General features: G+C 45.2%; 1 protein-coding gene across 1 annotated transcript in view; it reads right to left on the reverse strand.

Annotated features, from left to right (window-relative positions):
* Positions 1–323: 323 nt before the first annotated feature.
* The window catches only part of RFX4 (regulatory factor X4), a 120,881-nt gene continuing 100,666 nt past the window's right edge, over positions 324–20,538 (reverse strand). Inside the window, 3 exon segments of the mRNA XM_006914517.1 lie at positions 324–596; positions 9,161–9,299; positions 11,074–11,236. Coding sequence (XP_006914579.1) covers positions 324–596; positions 9,161–9,299; positions 11,074–11,236 — 575 coding nt within the window.

Here is a 20,538-nt window from a genome sequence, read left to right on the forward strand (position 1 = left end):
AGTGCTTGCCAACACAAAGCAAAGTCATAGAGGGGAAAAGGCACAGATTGCCCTGCCCGAGACAGTGCTCTATAGAAAGTCAAGACAAGTCTGGCTTGGCTACAGGAACCCAATCTCACTGACTCTTAGTGAGTCCCGTTTCTGAACTAAAGTTTATTCATCCCACTCTGAACCCCAGCCTCACGTTCATTAGGAAAATAGACGCCTAGGAATAGTCCATGAGTTATGATGTATAGAGATAAAGTCTTCTGGGGGAGGGGTGGATGGGTTCATTATTATTATTAATACTTATTAATATTAAATATGGATTCCTATGGTAGCAGTCATTTAGCCCATCCTGTGGAGGCCTCTCCGTTGATGTAAGCAAAGCCAGGAAAGTGTTGCATGTGCTCATACTCAGAATTCCTGCGCGTGGTCAGGGGTGTGTACATGTCACTAGAGTTTCCATACCTCGTGGAATGCACGGACGGGCTTGTGTAGCACGTGTTGGCTGTGGGCACCTCTGGCCATCGGGGGGTGACCGGGGTAGGATGCAGTCTGGGAGTACTGCTCATCAAACAAGGCTCCATCCGGGAAGCGGGGCTGTTAAAAGGGTACTTGTTGAGGGAAAAGAAATTCCACAAAGTTAAAATTAGCCTGAGGTCACAGATACACAATATCAATCATGTTCACAGTTTTAAATTAAATTTCTTAAGATGCTATTAATGAAAGTCGATAGGAAGGAATGAACCTCTGAAGACTGAACCTTGGTCTAGGAAGCACCCAAAGGAGAAATTGAAAGGATTGCTTATCTTAGCCAGAGTTGGACTGGTGTGTTCACTCAACCAGTAACACTGACTTTCTGCTCTTAAGCTAGAATGTACTGGGAAGTCAAACTCAAAAGGAGGAGTAGCCATACTGGGAATACAAGAAAGTGTGTGTGTGTGTGTGTGTGTGCGCGTGCGCGCGTGTGTGTGTGTGTGTGTGTGTGTGTGTGTATACACAGGTAACAGCATGTCCAAATAGATATGGATGTATGGACGGATGGTTGTGAATTTTAGCATCAGTTATAGAGATGCGATAGGTCTCACCCCATCAACCCAAGAGAACAATACTGCCAAGTAAAAGCACAATGACATTATTAAAAATAGCATTTCACAATTGAATTCAATTACGAACTGCAGCCTAAAAGCAGGCTTTTGAAGAGGAAGCAAGTCAACAGCTTCAAAGCTTATTATTAGTGCCTATCATCTGAAGAACACCTATCTTTTTGGTTCACAGTCACCGAAGTCCTGGAAGATAAACAAGCAGGAACTGGCAAATTATTGGCCTTGGTGAGTGTGAATGTGGAAAGACTCAAGATAAGCCAAGTGAGAGGGGCGGGAAGGTGTGCTTTTGTGCAGGTCAAAAAAACAGGTGTTCATAGCTACAGGAAGAGGGGAAGCAGTTCTAGAAAGAAATAGGAATAAAAGAAGTGCGTCTGAAGTGCTTCTTCTTTGCAATTTTTTTTTTTCAGTTTCTAAGACAGCTATGCAAATAAGCCTCTTTTAGTACAATCAGAGGGGAGCAAGGGGAGGAACCCTGGGCTCCCTTTGAAAGCTCCCCGTGTGCAGGCCAGTCAACACAGATTTCCTTGCTGTGCTAAGGGCCACCCCAACAAGAACAGGAGCCAGTCAACAAGGATGGCAAGGACAGCGAGTAGGGGAGAGAGTGTGTGAATTCTTCTGCTCCCCATCTGTCTTCCCTGACAGTTGGAGAGTGGAGCCCCGAGGGATTAGGTGGGAGGCTGCCTCCTGTGAGGGAGACAGACAGGCTGAAGCCTAGACAGCCGGGGAGAAGGGGTTATGACAACAATGGCTGCTCCTTGTAGTCAGTGGGGCCAAAGGGGACCATTCTGCCTCTTTGAGTGGGAGCCTGAGGGGCGCAGGAGAAGGAAGTGAGGCCAAAATCATGAGAAGAGGACCAGCTATTCATCAGTCAAGATAGAGGGATCCAACTTCTAGTTGGGAGGGTTTGTCCTACACAGGGCAAGCATGCCTTACATAGCAAAGTACAGCCACTTCACGGTCAGACGCACAGGTAGGAAAGAGGGAGAAGTGCATAGGTGGTGTCTGGGAACTCAAGGGAGAAGGCACCAAGGGCTGTTGCCAAGGAGACTATGGAAAGCATACCCAGGCTTGCATAATTCCTCAGTCAGATCAGAAACGCTTAAGTATTCTCATGTACTCGTCCTGGGACTCGACAGGGTGCTGTTTGTGTGACAGCTGTGGTGGATCCTCAGTCCTGGGCCATGGAATTGTAGCCCAGGACCCACTCTAAATCCCAGAGAGACCCTTGTAAGATTGGGCCGTGCTCAAGAACACAAGATCCCGGGTATTAAACAGCTAATATTTAGGAATATTACAAAACAGTCTTTAATTTTTTCAAAAAGTTTACTTCCGCCTCCTAACATTCTTTCAAGTAAGATCCCCGGATGCATGTCACCTCACCTTGCGGTGCTGTCCCTGGCAGAGAAGCCTCCTCTCTGGTCCTCTAGCATGCCAAGCTGGTTCCCATCTCAGGGAATTTTGCCTTGCCTGCTCCCTCTGCCTAGAACACTTCTTTACCATCATGGCCCCCGAGATACTTGCACGCCTGCCTTTTTATCAGTCTTCAGCCCTCAGCTCAAATGTCACCTCCTCAGAGAGACTTTTCTGGACATCCTATCTCAAAGAGTTAAATGCTCCACCCTGTGCCTCTCAGATCCAAATCTTACCATCCTTCTCGTCAGCTGTCTCTTTCTACTGGCTTCTATTCATAAGCTCCTGGTGGGGCTTTCTCACGGTCACCTCCATGTTCTCAACATCTAGAATGATGCCTGGCACACAGTAGGTGCTGAATCATCTACTATTTGGTGGGATGTCACCACTAGAAAGAACCTTGGGGATGATATAATCCGACGCCATGTTGTACAGATGAGAAAATGGGTACCCATGAGCTGAAGCGTCCTGCCCAAAGTCACATGGCAAGCTAGTGGAAGAGCTGGCTCTAAACCCAGGGTAGGGCTTATTTCCCCACATCAATCTGACTGGTGCACGACTGAACTGCACAGCAGAGGAAGAGCACTCCTTACTGGAAACGTAGCCCTTTTAATTTTAATCTCTTTGTCACTCTTCCTGTAAGCTTTCTTGTCCCCTACAGACCACAGAGTCTTACGATTCTGCCCAAGCCTGAACCTGCTGGTCTGACAGACTGTTCACTTGCCTTGACTTACATAGATAAAATGTCACGGTATGGACTTGGAGCCTCCTTCGCACAGAACCCAAGAGAGTGTGGCTTTTGTACCTAATCAAGGACCTTAAACGCAGCTGTGTCCAGCGGTTGTGTCACAGACTCAAAGAGTAATTGCCTGGAAATGAGACTGGCTCAAAATATCTCCAATGTGACAATAAAATTCTGTTACCACAGAATCTGGCATGGAAAATTCTGTCCCATTAGGTCAGCTAATTGCAAATGAGTCAGTGACTCGTTTTCCCCATGGTGAAGGGACCATTGAAAGATGAGAGGCTGAAGTGTCCACTGCCTTGGCCTGGTGATTAACGCCACCAATGAAGCTTCTATTTAGTCTGGCGGGAGTGGCCGAGGCTGGCCTGTGGCACCCGCCTCACCTTTCACACTTACATCCGGTTTCATGCAGGGTCCGTAAGCATGCTGGGCACAAACCCTGGGGTCCAGAGAGCTCTGCCCAGAATAAAGGCGCTTTTTGTTGAGGGCCCATAACAGGAAGTTACTATTTTCTGGGTCAAATCACACGCTATTGCTACCGATGTCAAAAATGGAGGTAAGTCATCAGTTCCTACACTTTTGAGAGAGGTATGTGAGGTGTGCTTGTGGGTACGTGTCTGTGTTTGTACGTGTGTGTACATAAGTAGTCGAAGGTTCTGTCCAGTGGCTGAGGCATAAGTCTGTCTCAGCTGTGATTGACTCTGGGCCTTCTTGGAACCATATTAAGAAGTTCTATTTTGAGAAACAACTCCCCACACCAAGGGCTGACTTTCCTGCACATGGAGAGGGAAGAATGAGCCCTTTATCCCTGACCCTTACCAAATGGACTGCTACTTGAGCAAGGGGTGAAAGGTGGCCCAGTCAGGAGGACAAACTGTTTTCCTATGAAAGGCGGCTCTCACCGCACCGAAGTTCTGCCAGTGGGCCTGCCTCCAGCCAGGCTTCTTCTGAGCCTGGAAGAGGACGTAGCTCTTCCCCCAAATCATTGCCAGACGATCCATATCTGCTGAGCTTTTGGGGTCAGTATTAATTGAGTTAATGCACATGAAACATTTAGAACTCCCATGTAGTACGTTTCCAGAACATATTAGCTATTATTAATATTCTTCTTTAAATCATAAGATCATGGTCCATTCATGATAGGGAAAGCCTTAGTGGTCCTACCTCTCATTTTACAGATGAAGGAATTGAGGTCAAGAGAGAGGAAATGAATGACCTGGTTGAGGTTATATAGAAACTTAGTGCCAGAGTGAGGATCCATTCATTCATTCGTTCCATCGACAAGTATTTCCTGAGTACCCACTAAGGCCCAAGCCCATGCTGGGCCCTGGGCATATAATGGTCAGAAAAAAAGGACCTGGTTAGGTATAGTGAGGGAGACAGATATTAATTCTGTAATCACGCAAAACATAACTATGGTATTACAAAGGATAATAATAATATACACAAATAGTGCTGTGAACCAGGCCCTGTTCTAACTTTTATTAACTCACTTAACTCACTAACAACTTAACTCACTAACAACAATCCTATGAAATAGGTACTGTCATTACCCCCAGTTTTCACATGAGGAAACTGAGGCACAGAGCTAATGAGAGGCAGAGCTGGGATCTGAATCTGGGAAGCCGGGCTCCACAGTCAGAGATCCTACTTCACTGTGGCTGATGGATTTTTACTGTCTTTGGCCCAGAATGCTAGTCCAAAGCGGAGCCCCCTGAGCTAACACTGTAGCATAGTCACTGCCCCTCTGAGGTCGAGGGCCCACGGGGCCTGGGCTGATATCACTGTGGCTGATGGATTTTTACTGCCTTTGGCCCAGAATGCTAGTCCAAAGCGGAGCCCCTGAGCTAACACTGTAGCATAGTCACTGCGCCTCTGAGGTCGAGGGCCCACGGGGCCTGGGCTGATCTTGGATGGAGAGTCTGTGAAAGCTGTGTGACTGGCGGGCAAGGCTGGGCCTTGGCCATACAGATGAGAAATAAGGAACAGCTGTCTAGTCTACGCTGCGTGTATTTCTAGTCACACAGCTTCTGGTTGATCAAATGGTTTTTGAGCTCTAGGGGCCCAGTTTAGATTCATGGCAGCTGACCGGGTAGAGGGTCCATGAACATGTGTTGGGTGAGGCTCAGAAATATTTGTAACCATGTATTGACTCTGGTTTGCTTTCACTTTTGGGTCGAGCATGAGAATGGGGGACCAGAGAAGGCAAGGCTGACACAGTCCCTCAGTTCGTTTTCTCCGATATGAACAAGTGCAGCATCGTTGCAAGGAGGGTGTTTTTCTGACATAACTAAACCTTACACTGTGAAACCTCATTCATCTGGACTCTCTAATTCAGAAATTGTGAGAGTTCAAGGAGGACTGGAGATTTCTCTTCCTTTTACCCAGGAAGAAAGCACGTGTTGTGCCAATGAGCAGTATAAAGAAGGGCAGGTTATTTTGAGCATGTAAATGCTGGGATGCATACAATTATTGTACTTCACAGGTGTGTCTTATCAGTTCTTTAAGGCAAACCTGGCAGGCATACTTGCAGGAGTTCGTTTTAGTTATTCTGCTGATGACCAATGGCATTCTTTAACCATATTCTATAATTGCAATTTTTCTCCAATTCAGACTGATCTTTTCCCCAGTGAGTCTGATACAATGAAGTGTGATATTTCAATACTCAGGTTTGGAACAGTTCGGCCTCTGCTCAGGGCTAAAACTAATTAGCCCTGCAGTGGATTCTCCCCTGTACGCTCAACTTTAAACCAAAGAACCAGGAAAGGAAAGAAATAAGGTACATTGGCTGTGTGGTTCTTCTCTTTGGAAACTTGAAACTTATTGAAAATGGTTGCAGTAACCTCTTGAATTTATCTCCCACCCTGCAAAACACACAGCAGCAGTATAGTGCTCAGTGGAATCGAGAGTTGGAAAACTTGCCTTGCATTTGAGTCTGCTGTGTCACTTACTGGATGCATGACCTGGGGCAAATTACCCTCTGAGGCTGTTTCCTCATCTTTAAAAAGTGGAGAAAATGCCTTCTTCCAGAACGTGCTGTGAGAATTAAGTGAGTCTGTGTATTTGAAAGTGCCTAAAATAGAGCTTGATGCATAAATGTTAATGAAAACTAAAACAGGATTCCTTAACTTTAGACGGCACATTCCCCAGAGAAGCACTGACCTCACTCATCAACCTGGCAGAGATGTGATATAATTAACTTCTCCTCAGCCCACTTTCTAAATGGAGACTAAGGCGTAAGCCACGAAGTGCACAGTGTGTGTGTGGTGGGGTCAGAGGTTGTCAAAGACCTTGCCTAAGGGCTGCAGGCTGAGGTGGCAAAGAGGCCAGCCAAGGACCCTATTGCTTCTCACACCTCATCTGGATTCAGAAAGCTCCTCCCTGGGCTTTCTTTAGTCCTCAGCCCTTCGATTAAGCCCAGCTACTAAATGTTAGTGCTCCAGGTGGGGACCGTCGTGGCTTCCAGCACGGAGGGTACAGACCTATCTGCGATCACCAGGGACCACGTGGGTCTTGAGGAGACCCTGGCTTCTTTTGATGGCAATGGCTTTAAAGATATCACCCCCAGAAAACCGGCTCCAGAAATTGCATGAGGAGGGATGCGGGTGTGAAGAGAGAGGGAAGATAATGCCGGGAGCTGTGGCTTGTACTGGCCACGGTTGCTTAGACCAGTGTCTCCTACTGGAGCGTAAGCTCTCCCAAAAGAGGCTCGTTTCTGCCTCGTTCTCCACTGCATTCTCGGAGGCTGTGGTGGTGCTTGCCACACAGGCACCCGACAATCACTTGAGAAATGAATGAATGAATGAATGAATGAGCTGCTTAGACTGTGTTGTTAAGTGTGACTCAGTCTATGGCAGCAGCTCTAAGTCATTTGTCAGATCACAGAGAGGAGCACGGACTCTGCTCCCAAGAGAAGCAGTACCTAAGGAGCTGGCATCTCTGCGTGACGCAGTTGGAGACCTGCAGTGAATACCCCAGGTGGTTGATTTAGTGGAACTAACTCCTTGGCTTGTCTGGGGATTATACCAGGGTTCCCCTGGGTACTGTAGATGGAAATCAAAACAGACGCCTGTTTGCCCCGAGCGCCATGTATTGTGGATACGTTCTCCTAGGTGCCCTCCCTCGGAGGCAAGCCTCTGTGCTGACAGCTGATGTAATCGCGGCCTCCACCCCAGCTCACCTCCTGCCATCTCTCTTCTAGCCTCCAGCTTGGGGGCAGAGCTCCCTGCCTCTACCAGCCCGCTTTCTGGTCCATGCTGTGGGTGCTGCGAGAGTGCTCATCCTGCCACACCCAGGCTCGCAAGCCCGCCATGGCCCCCACACTGGCAGAACGGAGTGTGCGTGCTGGGCATACCATGGGTTGTGTATGCTGACCCCGCCCCGTTTACTCCTCTGTTCAATGAACACTCAGAGAATACTGATATACGAGAGGTGACAGAGGGTGGTACTGAGGAGCTTGGGCAGCCGGGGTCGCCCTGCGTGTGTTTAAATCCTCGGGCAAGTTACTCTTATTTTCTTTCCTGCATGGGTTTCTTCGAGGATGCGTAAAGTGCGTGGCACCATGCCTGACATGTGACACATGTTCAGTAAAGGTCACCTGTTCCCTTTGATAGGTGGTGTGTCCTGTGACCTGGAGATACTAGACTTAATTTCTGCCCTTAAGGAGCTTTGGGGTCTCCCGTGGGAGTCAGGAAAGTCAGCGATGATAATGGTGTGAGAAGTGCTCCCGCCAGAAGCAAGCCCAGGGTGCTCAGTGCGTACGGGGGAGGGGCACCCACCAGTCCTGGAGGAGGCAAAGGCGTCATGACAGCAGGTGCCGTGAGGACAGTGCGATGCTTGTCCTGAACAACAAGCAGAAGAGGTTGAGGAGGAGAAGCCAAGCCAGAAGAGACAGTATCAGCGAAGACATGGGGGGAACTGTATGGGGGGATGGTGTGGCTGGAGCCAAGATGGGGGTCAGAGGTCACTGGGAGTCCCGAAAGGCCAGGTGGTAACTAACAAGTCTTGAGAGACATGCTAAGGAATTAACTTGACTCTGAAAGCGATGGCATGCGAAAGAGAAGAGAGTGTTATGGCCAGTTGGGTTTTTGCCAGAAGATTCTTTCAGCTGCAGTGCAGGGGATGGACCGGAGCTGGGGCAAGTTCAGCGATGTGGAGACCCATGGGAAGGCTTTTGGCCATCATCTAGGTTAGGTAAAGACCTGAGCGGAGGCGAGGACAGTGGGCGTGCGGAGACACTGAGGATGTAGAATCGAATGGAATTGGTGACCAGCTGCCTTTGGGGCCAGTGCACGGGAACGTGTCTGAGGCAAGTAGACTGCCCAACACTGGTGTTACAGGTGCAGCCTCAACTTCTAGTCACCACGGGCCACGGAGGGGCGATCTGGTTTGTTAGACAGTGAGGAGCCAGAGGACATGTGTGGCCTGAGAAGGATCTGATAAAGGGCCCACTTCGGGAGGATTCCTCTGGTTAAGATTATGTGTGTGAGCTAAAGACACAGAAGCACACGTGGGAGACTGAGGGGCCAGTTAGGACGATGCCAAGATAACAGCCCTGGCGGGAGTCGATACGGGTCTGTGCCAAGAGGATGATGACGGTGATGGGAAAGGAGACGAAAGGTCCCACCTGAGGGCGGCTGCCCGAAAAAGGACAACAGACACGGCAGCTGACTGGATCCTGGGGTTAGAGAGGTCAAAGAGAGGGCGGAACATGTGCGTGAGAGGAAGTGGAGCCTGGACATTGGTCGGGCACCCACTGTGGGCAGCCGCTGGAGGGCAGAGGTGACACTGTGGGGAAAGACCATCCTCTCCTTGGCGACACACAATATACACAAGGTGCCTATGACCTGTGTTACACTGGCTAGACCTGGCACCAAGCATGCCAGTGCCTGGGCAAGAGGCAGGACCGCTGACTCACCTGGGCAGGGCTCCTGTGGTACGGCGGGTAGTGCAGCGGCCCAGAGATGGCTGCCTCGTGCGGCAGGGCCGGGTACTGGCTCTGCATCGGGGGAGGGTGCTGGTTGCCATAGCTCCCGTAGTTATAGCTTCCCGTGTATCTACAACGCATTAAGCATTGACTATTGTGAGTAACAGCAGCAAGAACAAGTCAGTTTGACATCTTTAAAACTCAACCTCAATTATTTTTTTTTTTACTTTTTATTCTCCTATGCTTTCTCTTTTATCCATTTTTTTTTTGTTTGTTTTTTTCCTTTCTGATTCTTACCATCTCCGCTCTGTGGCTTTGTTGTGCTAAGTTTCAACTCCCAGGTTGACATCCCTTGTCCCCTCAGCACAGCTCCCTCACCACCCAGCGAGCTCAGGGAACAAAAGCCAGCCCTGAGCAAAACATAATTAGTGATGGAAACCTCTAGTCCTGTTCTCTTAAAGAGCCTGAAGTCAAATAGAAAAAAAAAATATATGAGAAGTTACTTTGGGATTTCTGTTTTTGAATTGTTCAGGCTCTGTATCCCCATGATGGGTAAGAACGTAGTACCTTCCTCTGAGTTGACGCCTGGGAAGAGACACCATGGCACGGACAACCAGGCATCAAAGACCCCAGTTCCTGGCTCCGCCACTTTTGAGCTGTGGGGCTTTGGGCTACTCTCAACCTTGTTTCTCCCACCTGTAAAAATGCTGCACATGCTTATTCTGAGGGTCACATGTGGAAGACACTCCGAAAACAGAAAATCCTGTGGACACATGTGATATTATCATCACTATTCTTAATAACCCCTTTACAGGAAAGATGCCGATATATGACTACATGGCTGTCTAGCCTGCTGTTCCTGCAGAATCCAAAAGCTCTCTGAAATGATTTTCAAAGTTTACTCTAAACCTGTGAGAAAACACTCTAAGAGGCCCCCTGAGAAAACGATGGTTGCCTACTGACTGATCAGGGGCACCCAAACCTATGTAAATAACTCAGAGTACACCCACAGCCGGGCCTGCGCCCATGCTCGGGGTCGCCACCTTGTGCACTGTGCTGGGCCACCATGAGGAAGGGACCTGAGAGGCCCTCCTCTTCCTCCCCACCCCCTCCACTGTGTCCCCCAAAGGTGGTCTCTCAGAACCTTGTGAGGCTCGCTGCACCCACACAGCAGGGAATAAGGACCCTTTTTAACATCTAAGTGTTTTTCAGATCACTGCACGTTAGACATTTTAAGATAAGTGTCTTTTGATAAAGACAATGCATAATAGCAAAAGCTATTATGATTCAGGTAACACTTTTAAATGGATTTGCAGTTTATTCATCATAGCAACATCACTATATAATGTGGATAGAATGAATGATTTATTTATTCAGAGTCCAAAGCACCACTGGAACTCACTGGGATTCCCTGAACCCCATTAATACTTACTGCCTTCCAGGGACCTCTAGCTCTCAGGTGGGGAAGCCCTCCTCTAAATGGTCATAAAAGACTCAGACCTACCAGGAAGCTTTATAAGGCCACAGAGTGCTGAAAGAGCCACCTAAGGGAACTGCTGAAAGGGAGTTTTCAGCTTGAGACTTTACAGCAGTAAAGAGATAAGGACACAGGCTTTGGAGGTGGATAGGTGCTCAGTCTGGACCCCACATTTACCAGCTGTGTGATCTAGAGTGACTGAACTTCGTCACCCAAACCTCAACTTCTTCATCTGTAAAATGGGGTCACTAACACCCGCCTCGCCTCGTCGTGGTGGGGACTGACTGCATGAGACCGTCATACCTGGTACAGTGCTAAGCACACTGCGAGGACTCGACAAAGGCTGGCGCTCTTCCCGTCTCCAAGTAAACCCTGTCCTTTAAAACCAACTTTAAAAGCAAGGCAACATCCCAGGAAGGTCACCTACCCGTGCTCCTCTCTGTGGGGATAAACTGGTACCCTGTGTGTGACCGAGGAAGAAGGCACATGAGTACTGCGCATACAGGGGAGCTGCTGGGAGTTTTCAGCTGGGGACCCCGCCGCTGTTGTCACCGTGTATGTTAGAGACCACGTGTATGACTGCATCGCTCCTGCGGAGACAAGTGGAGATGCATCAGTCACTGATACAGCTTTCGCACCCCCAGTTCTTTCTTAGGATGCTTCAGTTGCTTCGCATTGCTTTTTTTTTTTTTTAAATATGCCTATAGCACATGGTCTTCCTAGGTGGTCTCCCATCCCAGTACTAACCAGGGCCGACCCTTCTCAGCTTCCAAGATCAGACATTGGGCTTGTTCAGGGTGGCATGGCCGTAAATCATGGACCATGGCTCCACTGGGGTGCAAACCCAGGACCTTCCTGCATGTAAAGCAGGCGTGCTAACTGCTACACTATGGAACCACATCCTTGCATTGCTCTTAAGCTGAAAGTCAAAATCTGTACAAAGTATGTGACTCTGGCCCTGCTGACCTCACCGGAAGCATCCCCTACCCTTTGCCTTTTTTTCTATCTGATACAGCCACATTATCTTTCATTTTTTACAGAGTATCACAATTCCCAGCACCACAGGGCCTTTGCACATGCTGTTTCTGCTGCCTGGACCCCTTTCTCTTCCCTTGGTACCCACTCATTCTTCATATTGTGATACGGAGAATCTGTCTACTGACCCCAGTCCAGATCAGATCCCACTCTTCACTACAGTCCTTCATGGTGCCAACCCCAATCTGTAAACGCACACCTATTAATGAATGTGATTTGATTAATGCCTGTCCCACCCCGCACCCCGCCCCCCAGACTCGGGGCCTTCTCTGTTTTGCCCACAATCGCCTCCCTGCAATGTTTAGCACAGAGCCTGGCAGCCAAAAGACTTTCAATAAAAAACTTAAAAGGAAGAAAAGGGAAAATAAAGGTAGGAAGAAATAGGAAGGGACAGACAAGGACAAAAGCAAGCTTGGGGCTATGTCGTTCAGACGGGCACAGCAAAAGAACTTTTCAACACTCAACGGGCATTAAGTATCCAACAAATTGCTTTAAGAAAAACATAAGTAGATTATTGGGTTCTGCTTGCCCACTTCTTTTTGAAGATTATTAGACAGTGACCTTAACGGTAACCTATTCCATACATATTATTAATTCTACTAATTTACTTTTTAATTGGATACCTTGAAAGTACTAGGGACTGAGAAAAGAAACCGACAAAATTCGAAACACTCAGGATGCTTAAGAATTTTATGAAGTGGTTAGAATTAAAAGTGGTAATTTAAGAAATCACTAATAACAATAAGCTCATTTTATTTAATAAACGCATAACTTGACAATAAACTCATCAACTTAATTACTAATAAATTCTAGAATGTTGACACAGTGGAAATAATTAAAGCTGTTTTAGACGGTAGAGGGAATAGGATTCAACATCCCCTTGTAGACACGTGAAAAACTAAAGAATTGGTTAAGGGAAGCCATTTTTAAGACGCGAAAGAGAAAACTTGGTCCACCAATTCTATATATTCTGCAGCAGACCATTTCCACCTTAAAATTCCCCTGGAAAGATAAAGAAAAGGTTTTCACTTTAACAATTCAGTCCATTCCATCCCACAGACTTTGCAAATAAATAGCACACGAGAGTAGTTGCATTATTTACATGGAGCAAAGAGCTGGTGGATCAGCACTATGCCAATTATGTGTCAGAGACCCCTTAAGGAATACTCATAAAGGTATTTGAGAATGAAATCCTATTTTAAATACATTTATTCTTAAAAAAAAAAACAAACTTTATTCTTAAAAGAACTCTGTATTCAACCTTTTGTAAATCGGAGAATCTTTTGGAATGCAAATAACATCTTTCTTTTTTAATGAAGTGACGAAGGTGCATTTGAAGAGCATGAAAGGAGATACCATTAACTGAGCGTCTAACATGGGCCAGGCACTGTGCTAAGTGCATTACAACAGATCAATGTTACCCCGATAAACTTAATTAAAAATATTTTTAAAAAAGAAATATTGCCCCAGTTCATAGCCGAGGAAACCGAGAGTTAAATCTAAAAGAATTTAAGGGCGCGCACAGGAGTACAGAAGATTCAAGAAGATAAAATGAAGGTGGGAGTGACAGAAGAAATCAGAACAAATTCGGAGCAAAACGTGTACTCAGGAGTGAGGCGGAGCAAGCATGCCCTGAAGGTGCAAAGATTTCCTAAAGGTGGGCCTTAAACTTGGCTCAGAGTTTTCCAGGAGCCAATGCTGACAAGTGAGGAGCCGTTAAGATAGTAAACACATCGCTCAGGAGTATGCTGTCCTTGGAATTGAGAACAAACGGGAATTTCTCTGAGCCGCCCTCATGAAGAGGCAACTGTGAACTGTTCACAGTGTCCTCAACAACAGCCTTACGGTGGACTCCATGTCTTGATTCTTAAGACTGTTCTTTTTTTTTTTTTTTTTTAATAGGTGAGGCAATCCTCGGTTGACCTCACAGATTGCAAGGACCTTGTCAGCTTATAATTCCTTATTTTTTATTTTTTTACACCTACAGTACCTGGTCTTCCCAGGTGGTCTCCCATCTAAGTATTAATCAGGCCCTACCCTGCTTAGTTTCTGAGATCAGACGGGATCAAGCAAGACTGTCCTTTATGTCAGCATTAATTGCAGGCTACTGGTGTCACACAAAAGTCCAGTTCAGGAAAACCTAGAGCGTTAAGGAACTTGCCCAGGGTCCCACAGTGAGTGGGCTCTGAACCCTGGTCCGCCATGTACTTTCCACTTAACTCTACCATAATGTTTCTTTGCTCTGGGTCCTAGTTCTGGCTGTAAGATCTTGGGCAAGCCTCTTAAGCTTTATGAGCCCTACTTTCATCATTTATAAAATAGGGTTAATAGTATCTATCTTGAAGGACTATTGTGAGGATTAACAGAGATAATATATATTGAGGCTGGCATGGGGTTGGCTTCTAGTGATATTCAAGCACTCTTCATTATGAATTCAGGAATTCTTATATCAGACTTGCTTAAAGTAGAAATTTTTATATTTCCCACTTCAGATTCCAAGGGAAAAAGACAAGTTTCTTGGGTCAGATTCTGTTACCAGGATTGGAATATTTGAATAGCAACACTAATTTAGCTAATTACAGCAAACTTCTAAACACGTTTTTCTATAAAATCACCGGTGTCCTTATCCACCCGTGTGGCTAAAAATATCCCCTCCTAATTTGCACATCTACATCATATTTTCCCCCAAAAGATAATGACTTTAGCAGACTGTTAGGCTCCATTGAGAGTAACTGCAACAAGAATAGAAAGAAACCCCCCTCCCCCAAATTATCATGTACCAGATGCCTGGATTTTGCATGATTTCCCTCTATATTTTGAACTGCATATGGGATGACTGTTATAATTTCTTTAAAGTATCCTTTTTATTAAACCAGGTTATCTCTCTAGGTGGCGGGATTGCAGATGGTTTTTAATTTTTTCTTCATTTTGCTTATCTGTATTTTTCTATAACGTATATCACCTCTGTGAAGAGAAAAACATTATTAAAGTGTATTAAGCAAATTTTACAATTGGAAGTGGAATTGGAAGGGGTGGGAAGTTTGAGAGAACAATGAGCCAGCCACAGTAAGCAAGTAATTAACCCTTGCAGCCCCTGAGACCTCGGGAGAGCACAGCGAGGTCAGTGGGGATTGAAAGAGGGCATCTAAGGAAGCCGAAGGATTTTTTCTTTTTCCCCCAAGCAGTAGGAAGACGCAGTGATAATAGCCATCACCTGAGAGAATGAAGCAGCACTTACTTCTGTGTGAGCTCTTAGAGCATAGCAACTGTTCCTTATTCATCTCTGTATCCCCAACAGAGGGTCTGCCAAATAGTAGGTGTTCAGTAAATTTCTGTTCCATTGAATTTGTTGTTGAAGGAGTAAATGCTGCTAGAAATAGACGTTATCAAACAAAAAGCTAGTGGAAGTCTTGGAAAAATGGGCCCCTGTGGTCTGAGAAACAAAACCCCTAAATGGCCATGTGCCAGCAATCTAACAGATCCACTCAGGCAGGCTTAAGCAGATTAACACCTACTGGCTTGGGTGAGAAACTCTTTTTGCCTGGGTAGCAGAAAAGAACACCCCTTGCATTCCCTCTCCTACCAGTGGGACCTCCAGCGAGAAATGCTGGTTCTTCTTTTTTAAGGAAACTAATAAAAGAAAATCTGTGCTGCTAACAGTTTGTGCTTAATTTTTAAGACAGCTCTAATGCTTTTGATTTGTTGGTAAGGCAATATAACAAACCTTCTCCATTTGTCTAATTCCCATCTTTCTCTTATTCCCCCCTCTCCATTCCTCTGCCCCTATTTGAAAGTCTGAGGACGGTGCCGGAAGCCCCTGATCTTTGAGAATCTTATAAAGATCCTATAGGATTTGAGACTCCTATAAAGATAAGTTGTCCATGTTATAGTACTGAAACTGCTAGAGAGGTACATTTTCTTTCCTTCCCATCCCCAACAAAACATTCTTTTTCCTGAAAGAGATTTTAAACACAGGACTAGATGAGTGCTTGGAATATAATAGGTGATCAGTAATGATTTGTTGAATAAATAAACGAATGATTGATTGATTGATCACTCAACATAAACCAGACCTCATGCTAGTTTCTTTTTATATGTCGACTCGTTGAATCTTCACAATAACCCTTGGAGGTTAACTAGTATCACCTCCATTTTTTGGTGAGAAAATTGAGGCCCAAGACTTGCTCAGGTAGGAGGCAGAGTTGCGATTTGAACCCAGACCTGCCCATCTCCAAAGCCCTTCCACGACAGTTGCTGCTCACATTTGAATGTGCATCTGAATGACTGCAGCTCTTGTTAAAATCCACGTTCTGATTCAGTCAGTTGAGAGTCCAGCCAGGGATTCTACATTTAAAACAAGCTTGTGGACGACAATGCTACTGGTCCACACTTTGAGTAGCAAGTGTCTATAACACACTGCCTCCTGTCATCCATTCAGTATGTTTAGGGCCATTAAAAGTCAGAAGTTGTGCGATTCTCGTACAGACTTCTGAAATTTTAGACTAGAAAATTCTCAGGTGCCCTGGCTGTGCCCTTCCTTCAGATCTTGTACTTAACTGTTTGAGCAGTTTCCCCTTCAGAAGTCTATGAACCATCACAGGTGTTGCTCAGGCTCTGAGCTCACCTAACTAAGCCTTTTGTTAGTACCTTCCTAAAAATGAGCTCTTCTAAGCACATCCAGATTCAAGAGCTGCTCTGCCCTATACATTAGCCACTAGCCACAGGTATCTATTTAAATTTAAAATAAAATAGTGAAAACTTCAGTTCCTTAGTTGCACCAGCCACATTTCAACTGCTCAGTAGCCACGTGTGGTTAGTGTCTACTGTTGTAGACAGCTCAGATTTTTAAAAGAATTTCCATCATGATATGAAGTTCTGTTTGAACAGTGTGGCTTGACAGTATTTGATACTAAACAAACATTTCATGTAGTCTTCAAGATTGAGACAGGGAAAGATTTTATATATATATATATATAAAATATCTCCATTCTGATTGGCTATCATCTATCCTCAAAGTAGTTGTGCTTAAGGAAAATAGTCGCTGAAGTTGAAAACCTCATCTGTTTGAGTTAAACTTTATCAGCTGTTTCATCGATTAGACAAAAATCTAATTGATGAAACTGACCAGGGGCAGTATATCAATCAGTTCCCAGAGAGATATGTTGATTCATGATCTGGCCCCTGCCTACCTCTGCAACTTCCTCTCCTGCAGCTCCCTCCCTTATTTGTATACCTAGTCAGTTTTCAGTAGGCCAGGCTTCTTCCTGCCTCAGGCCTCTGCACATACTGTTCCCCACTACCTAAAATGTTCTCTTCCCCTCCCCAACTTTAATGTGCCTGACTCCTTGTAATACTTCCAGTCTCGGATAAATGTTACCTCTTCAGAGAGGCCTTCTCTGACCGCTATCTAGTACGATTTCATAGCATACTATTATTTTCACTGTGACCATGTGAAATTATATAGTGACCTGGTGCTTTGCTTCTGTATTGACTCTCTTACCCACTGGAATGTAAATATCAGGAAGGCCATGACTATGCCTGTTTTTCTCACTTCTGTACCCCCAGGACATGGCGCAGATTAGACAGGGAATACATGGAATGCGCAAATGAATGAATGAGCAGATTAAACCTTTTTCAGTCCCAGCTTCTACTTCCTGATTCCATTCCTTCAAAGAAAAGCCGGCAGCAGGGATGGAGTAGGAGGGAATTCACTGGCAGTGACAACTGGGAAGTTCTGCAAATGAGTCATCGTGGGCCGAGTGGCAGGGCTGCAGGGTCCACCATACATACCCCACTTGGTTTAGCCACCCTCAGAATAACTAAGCTTTTGTTATCTGGAAAGACTAGGGGCTAGTTATCTTTGTTACCTCCTCAACTGATGTAGAGAAAATGCAGCTGGGCAGGCCAGATGGTCTACAGTTAGTGCCATTTATGAGGAATTTGCCTTTATTTCTTTAGGCATCCTAGCATCTCAGTGATGTAATTTGCTGGTTTTGTGTTGCAGGGAACCCATGGTGGGAAGCTGAAAACAGGAGTTTAATAGTTAACTTTTATTGTCATTGCTGAAGGAGGGAATACTTAAAATGACATCATAAACAAGGGCTTAGAACCTGTTGGTGGCCTGACCCCGGACAGAGTGGGAGCTTAACATTTTGATTTCAATGACATTAAAGAATTGCAGCCCAATGTCATGTTAAGGGGGCAGATCATTTTGGTACCACCTGCCACACTCCCGAGGAGGAAAAGAGCCAGTTTTCCTTAAAGAAAGTTAAGGTTTCTGAACTTCGCTGGGCATGAGGGAAGTGGCAAGCTCATGAAGTCAGGGGTAAAAAAATGGATGAATGGGCTAGATTTTTCCTTGTGGAAATCTGGTGATGTGGAGTCCTTCCTTTAACCAGTTCTCTTAACGTGGTGTTGCCATAGACTTTAACACACCCAATCAAAATTGGCCGTGATCAGGTTCACTATTAGGTGCCTAATATTCCTTTCCTTTCACTTTCTTTTTCCCCTCCTTTTAAAAAACAGTTAATAAATACAGTCTTAAGAAAACACATTTAGAAACACATATAGATGTGAACACAGAACTAGATAGCCAGATGAGCAGAGTGGCTGTATTCCTAGTGAGATTCACGATTCATTGATACTACTTTGTGCTCACCAAGCAGACATAATACAGTTCTCTTTCTCATAGCTGAAAAATGGGAAAGTGTCCATCAAAAGTGAGACACTGATTTGAGGAAGAATCACAAATGCCTGATTGGCCTTGACTCTCAGTAAGCTGAGCTTGATAATACATATACCATCTGAGCAGTGACATTCAGAGTATGCTAGGAACCCAACAAAATAACTAGATCACACACAATTTCATTTAAGGTGTTAATAAACTGTTTTAGCCTAGTTATTTTGAGTTTTTCTGTTTTGCTTTGTTTTATTTTACCCACTTCTTTATTTCTTGCTTCTTGGTTTGGGTCTTTTTTTAAAAAATTGGTTTTGCTTTTTTTTTTTTTTTTTGGTTAACCACTTCAGATCCCTTTTCAGAAAATAATGGTATATAAACAAGCAATAATTTTAAGATGGAAATAAAAATTAATGGCATGAAAACCATATGTCGAGTTAACTTTAAAAAAAACATGGCAAATTCATTTTATGTGATTTACAGTAATTTCTTTCCAATTTATAATATTGTTCAATGAAAAATTACACAAATCCCCAAATTTAAAAAGCCTACCATAATTTCCTGCTATTTAGGTATACATCATGGATAAATAATTTGTGCTTTATGATAATATCTATAAAACCGTATATGTTGTTAGAAAATTATAGTTAAGTTTCCTCCCAGACCATGACCCATAATACATGCCAAGATCCAGTCCAATTTACCAATGGAGTATTTCAAAAGTGGTACTTGAGAAAAATATTGCATGTAGTTTTATATAGGATGACATTTTTAATGCCCCCTGGAGATATCTGAGAACAAAGCTGGAATGTGCCAAAATCTTCAAAGGTTACAGTCATCTGAAGAGAACCTGGTTCACATTTGTTATTTCTAAGAAGCTACTTTTATGACTCTTGAACATATTGCACAGAAATCGCTCAACATATTTATGCTATTCCTGGGGCTTTGACTGTCACACCTGCCACACCTGGAGGCCTCCACATTGCTACAGAGAAAGCCAGGAGTGACTCACTAGCTGGGCAAGAATTATGGAGCGATCTTAGAAATCGCTCCTTCACGCTCCTCCCATCCCCGAGTTTCCCTGGCATCTCCTTGTTTGTTACGTTGCTACACTGCAAGAAAGATTCCAAATTGTTTCTGCTTCGCAAAGCAGAACTGTTTTATTTGCATAATTTCCCTGTTGGTTTTAGAAGTGAGGATGTTACTGACTGACTTATGGTGGAGGATGGGAGCGGGCTGCAAGCAGGACATTCGGGTGAATGGCTCCGAGCAGCTCTTCCTGCCCTCCATCCTTCCTGGGTGAGACAGGAGGCTCGGGATAGCTGCCCCATAATTCCAGTCTTGGAAGACCCCTGAGCAGCTGAAGAGCCGTGAGCAGGGCTTGAGGTCCCTTCTCTTTTTATGTGCAGTGAACAGCGTTGTTCTTTATGATTCCTCTTTGTGAGCCTTCTAGGCAGGAATTAAAACCACCCACAATGTAGAGAAAATGGGAGGGAGGGAGCAGGGGGTCATGTACAAAACATGATTTGAGGTGCATCAATGTAAAAAAATTTGGTGATGCTCAGATCTAAGTTTCCACGGCAGAGGAGGACCCACCCTAGCTGTGCACCCAAAGTGAAATCAAAGCTCAATCTCATGCCATTTACCGACAACCCTCATTTTCAGTACTCTTGAAGAATCCCGTCTCCTTAGCTGCCCCGTGACAAAGGGCCACTGAGAGTGTTGGTAAATTGCCGCCCCAGCAAAGTACAGAAGAGGCAGGCACCTTGCAGGCTCTTCGGCATCTGCTCATTTCCCCTCTGAGTAGCTTCAGTTCTGAAGAGAGGAAACTTTAGGAAAGGAATCATTCAAAAGACTGCTGAGATATATACGTCAAGATCCCTGAAAATGGCATGCTCTCTCTTGCCTCCAGGCCTTGGTACTATTTACTTTCTGGAATACCTTCTCTCTCATTAGTCAGCCTTCCCAGACCCTCCAAGTGCAGGTTGGAGGCCCCCTTTTGTGCTCCCCTAACACACTAACCCTTCTCCCGACTTAGCACTCATGACATATAGTCCCAACTCATCAGAACCCTAACCTCTAAACAGTAAACTCCCAGGGGGCAGGGACCTCGTTTCTCTTGTTTGTGTCACCAGCTATCTGAAGTGTTCAGCACATAGAAGCCACTTGAGAAATAGTTAT

This window comes from Pteropus alecto, unplaced genomic scaffold (genome assembly GCF_000325575.1).
Source record: "Pteropus alecto unplaced genomic scaffold, ASM32557v1 scaffold94, whole genome shotgun sequence".
Lineage (NCBI taxonomy): Eukaryota > Metazoa > Chordata > Mammalia > Chiroptera > Pteropodidae > Pteropus > Pteropus alecto.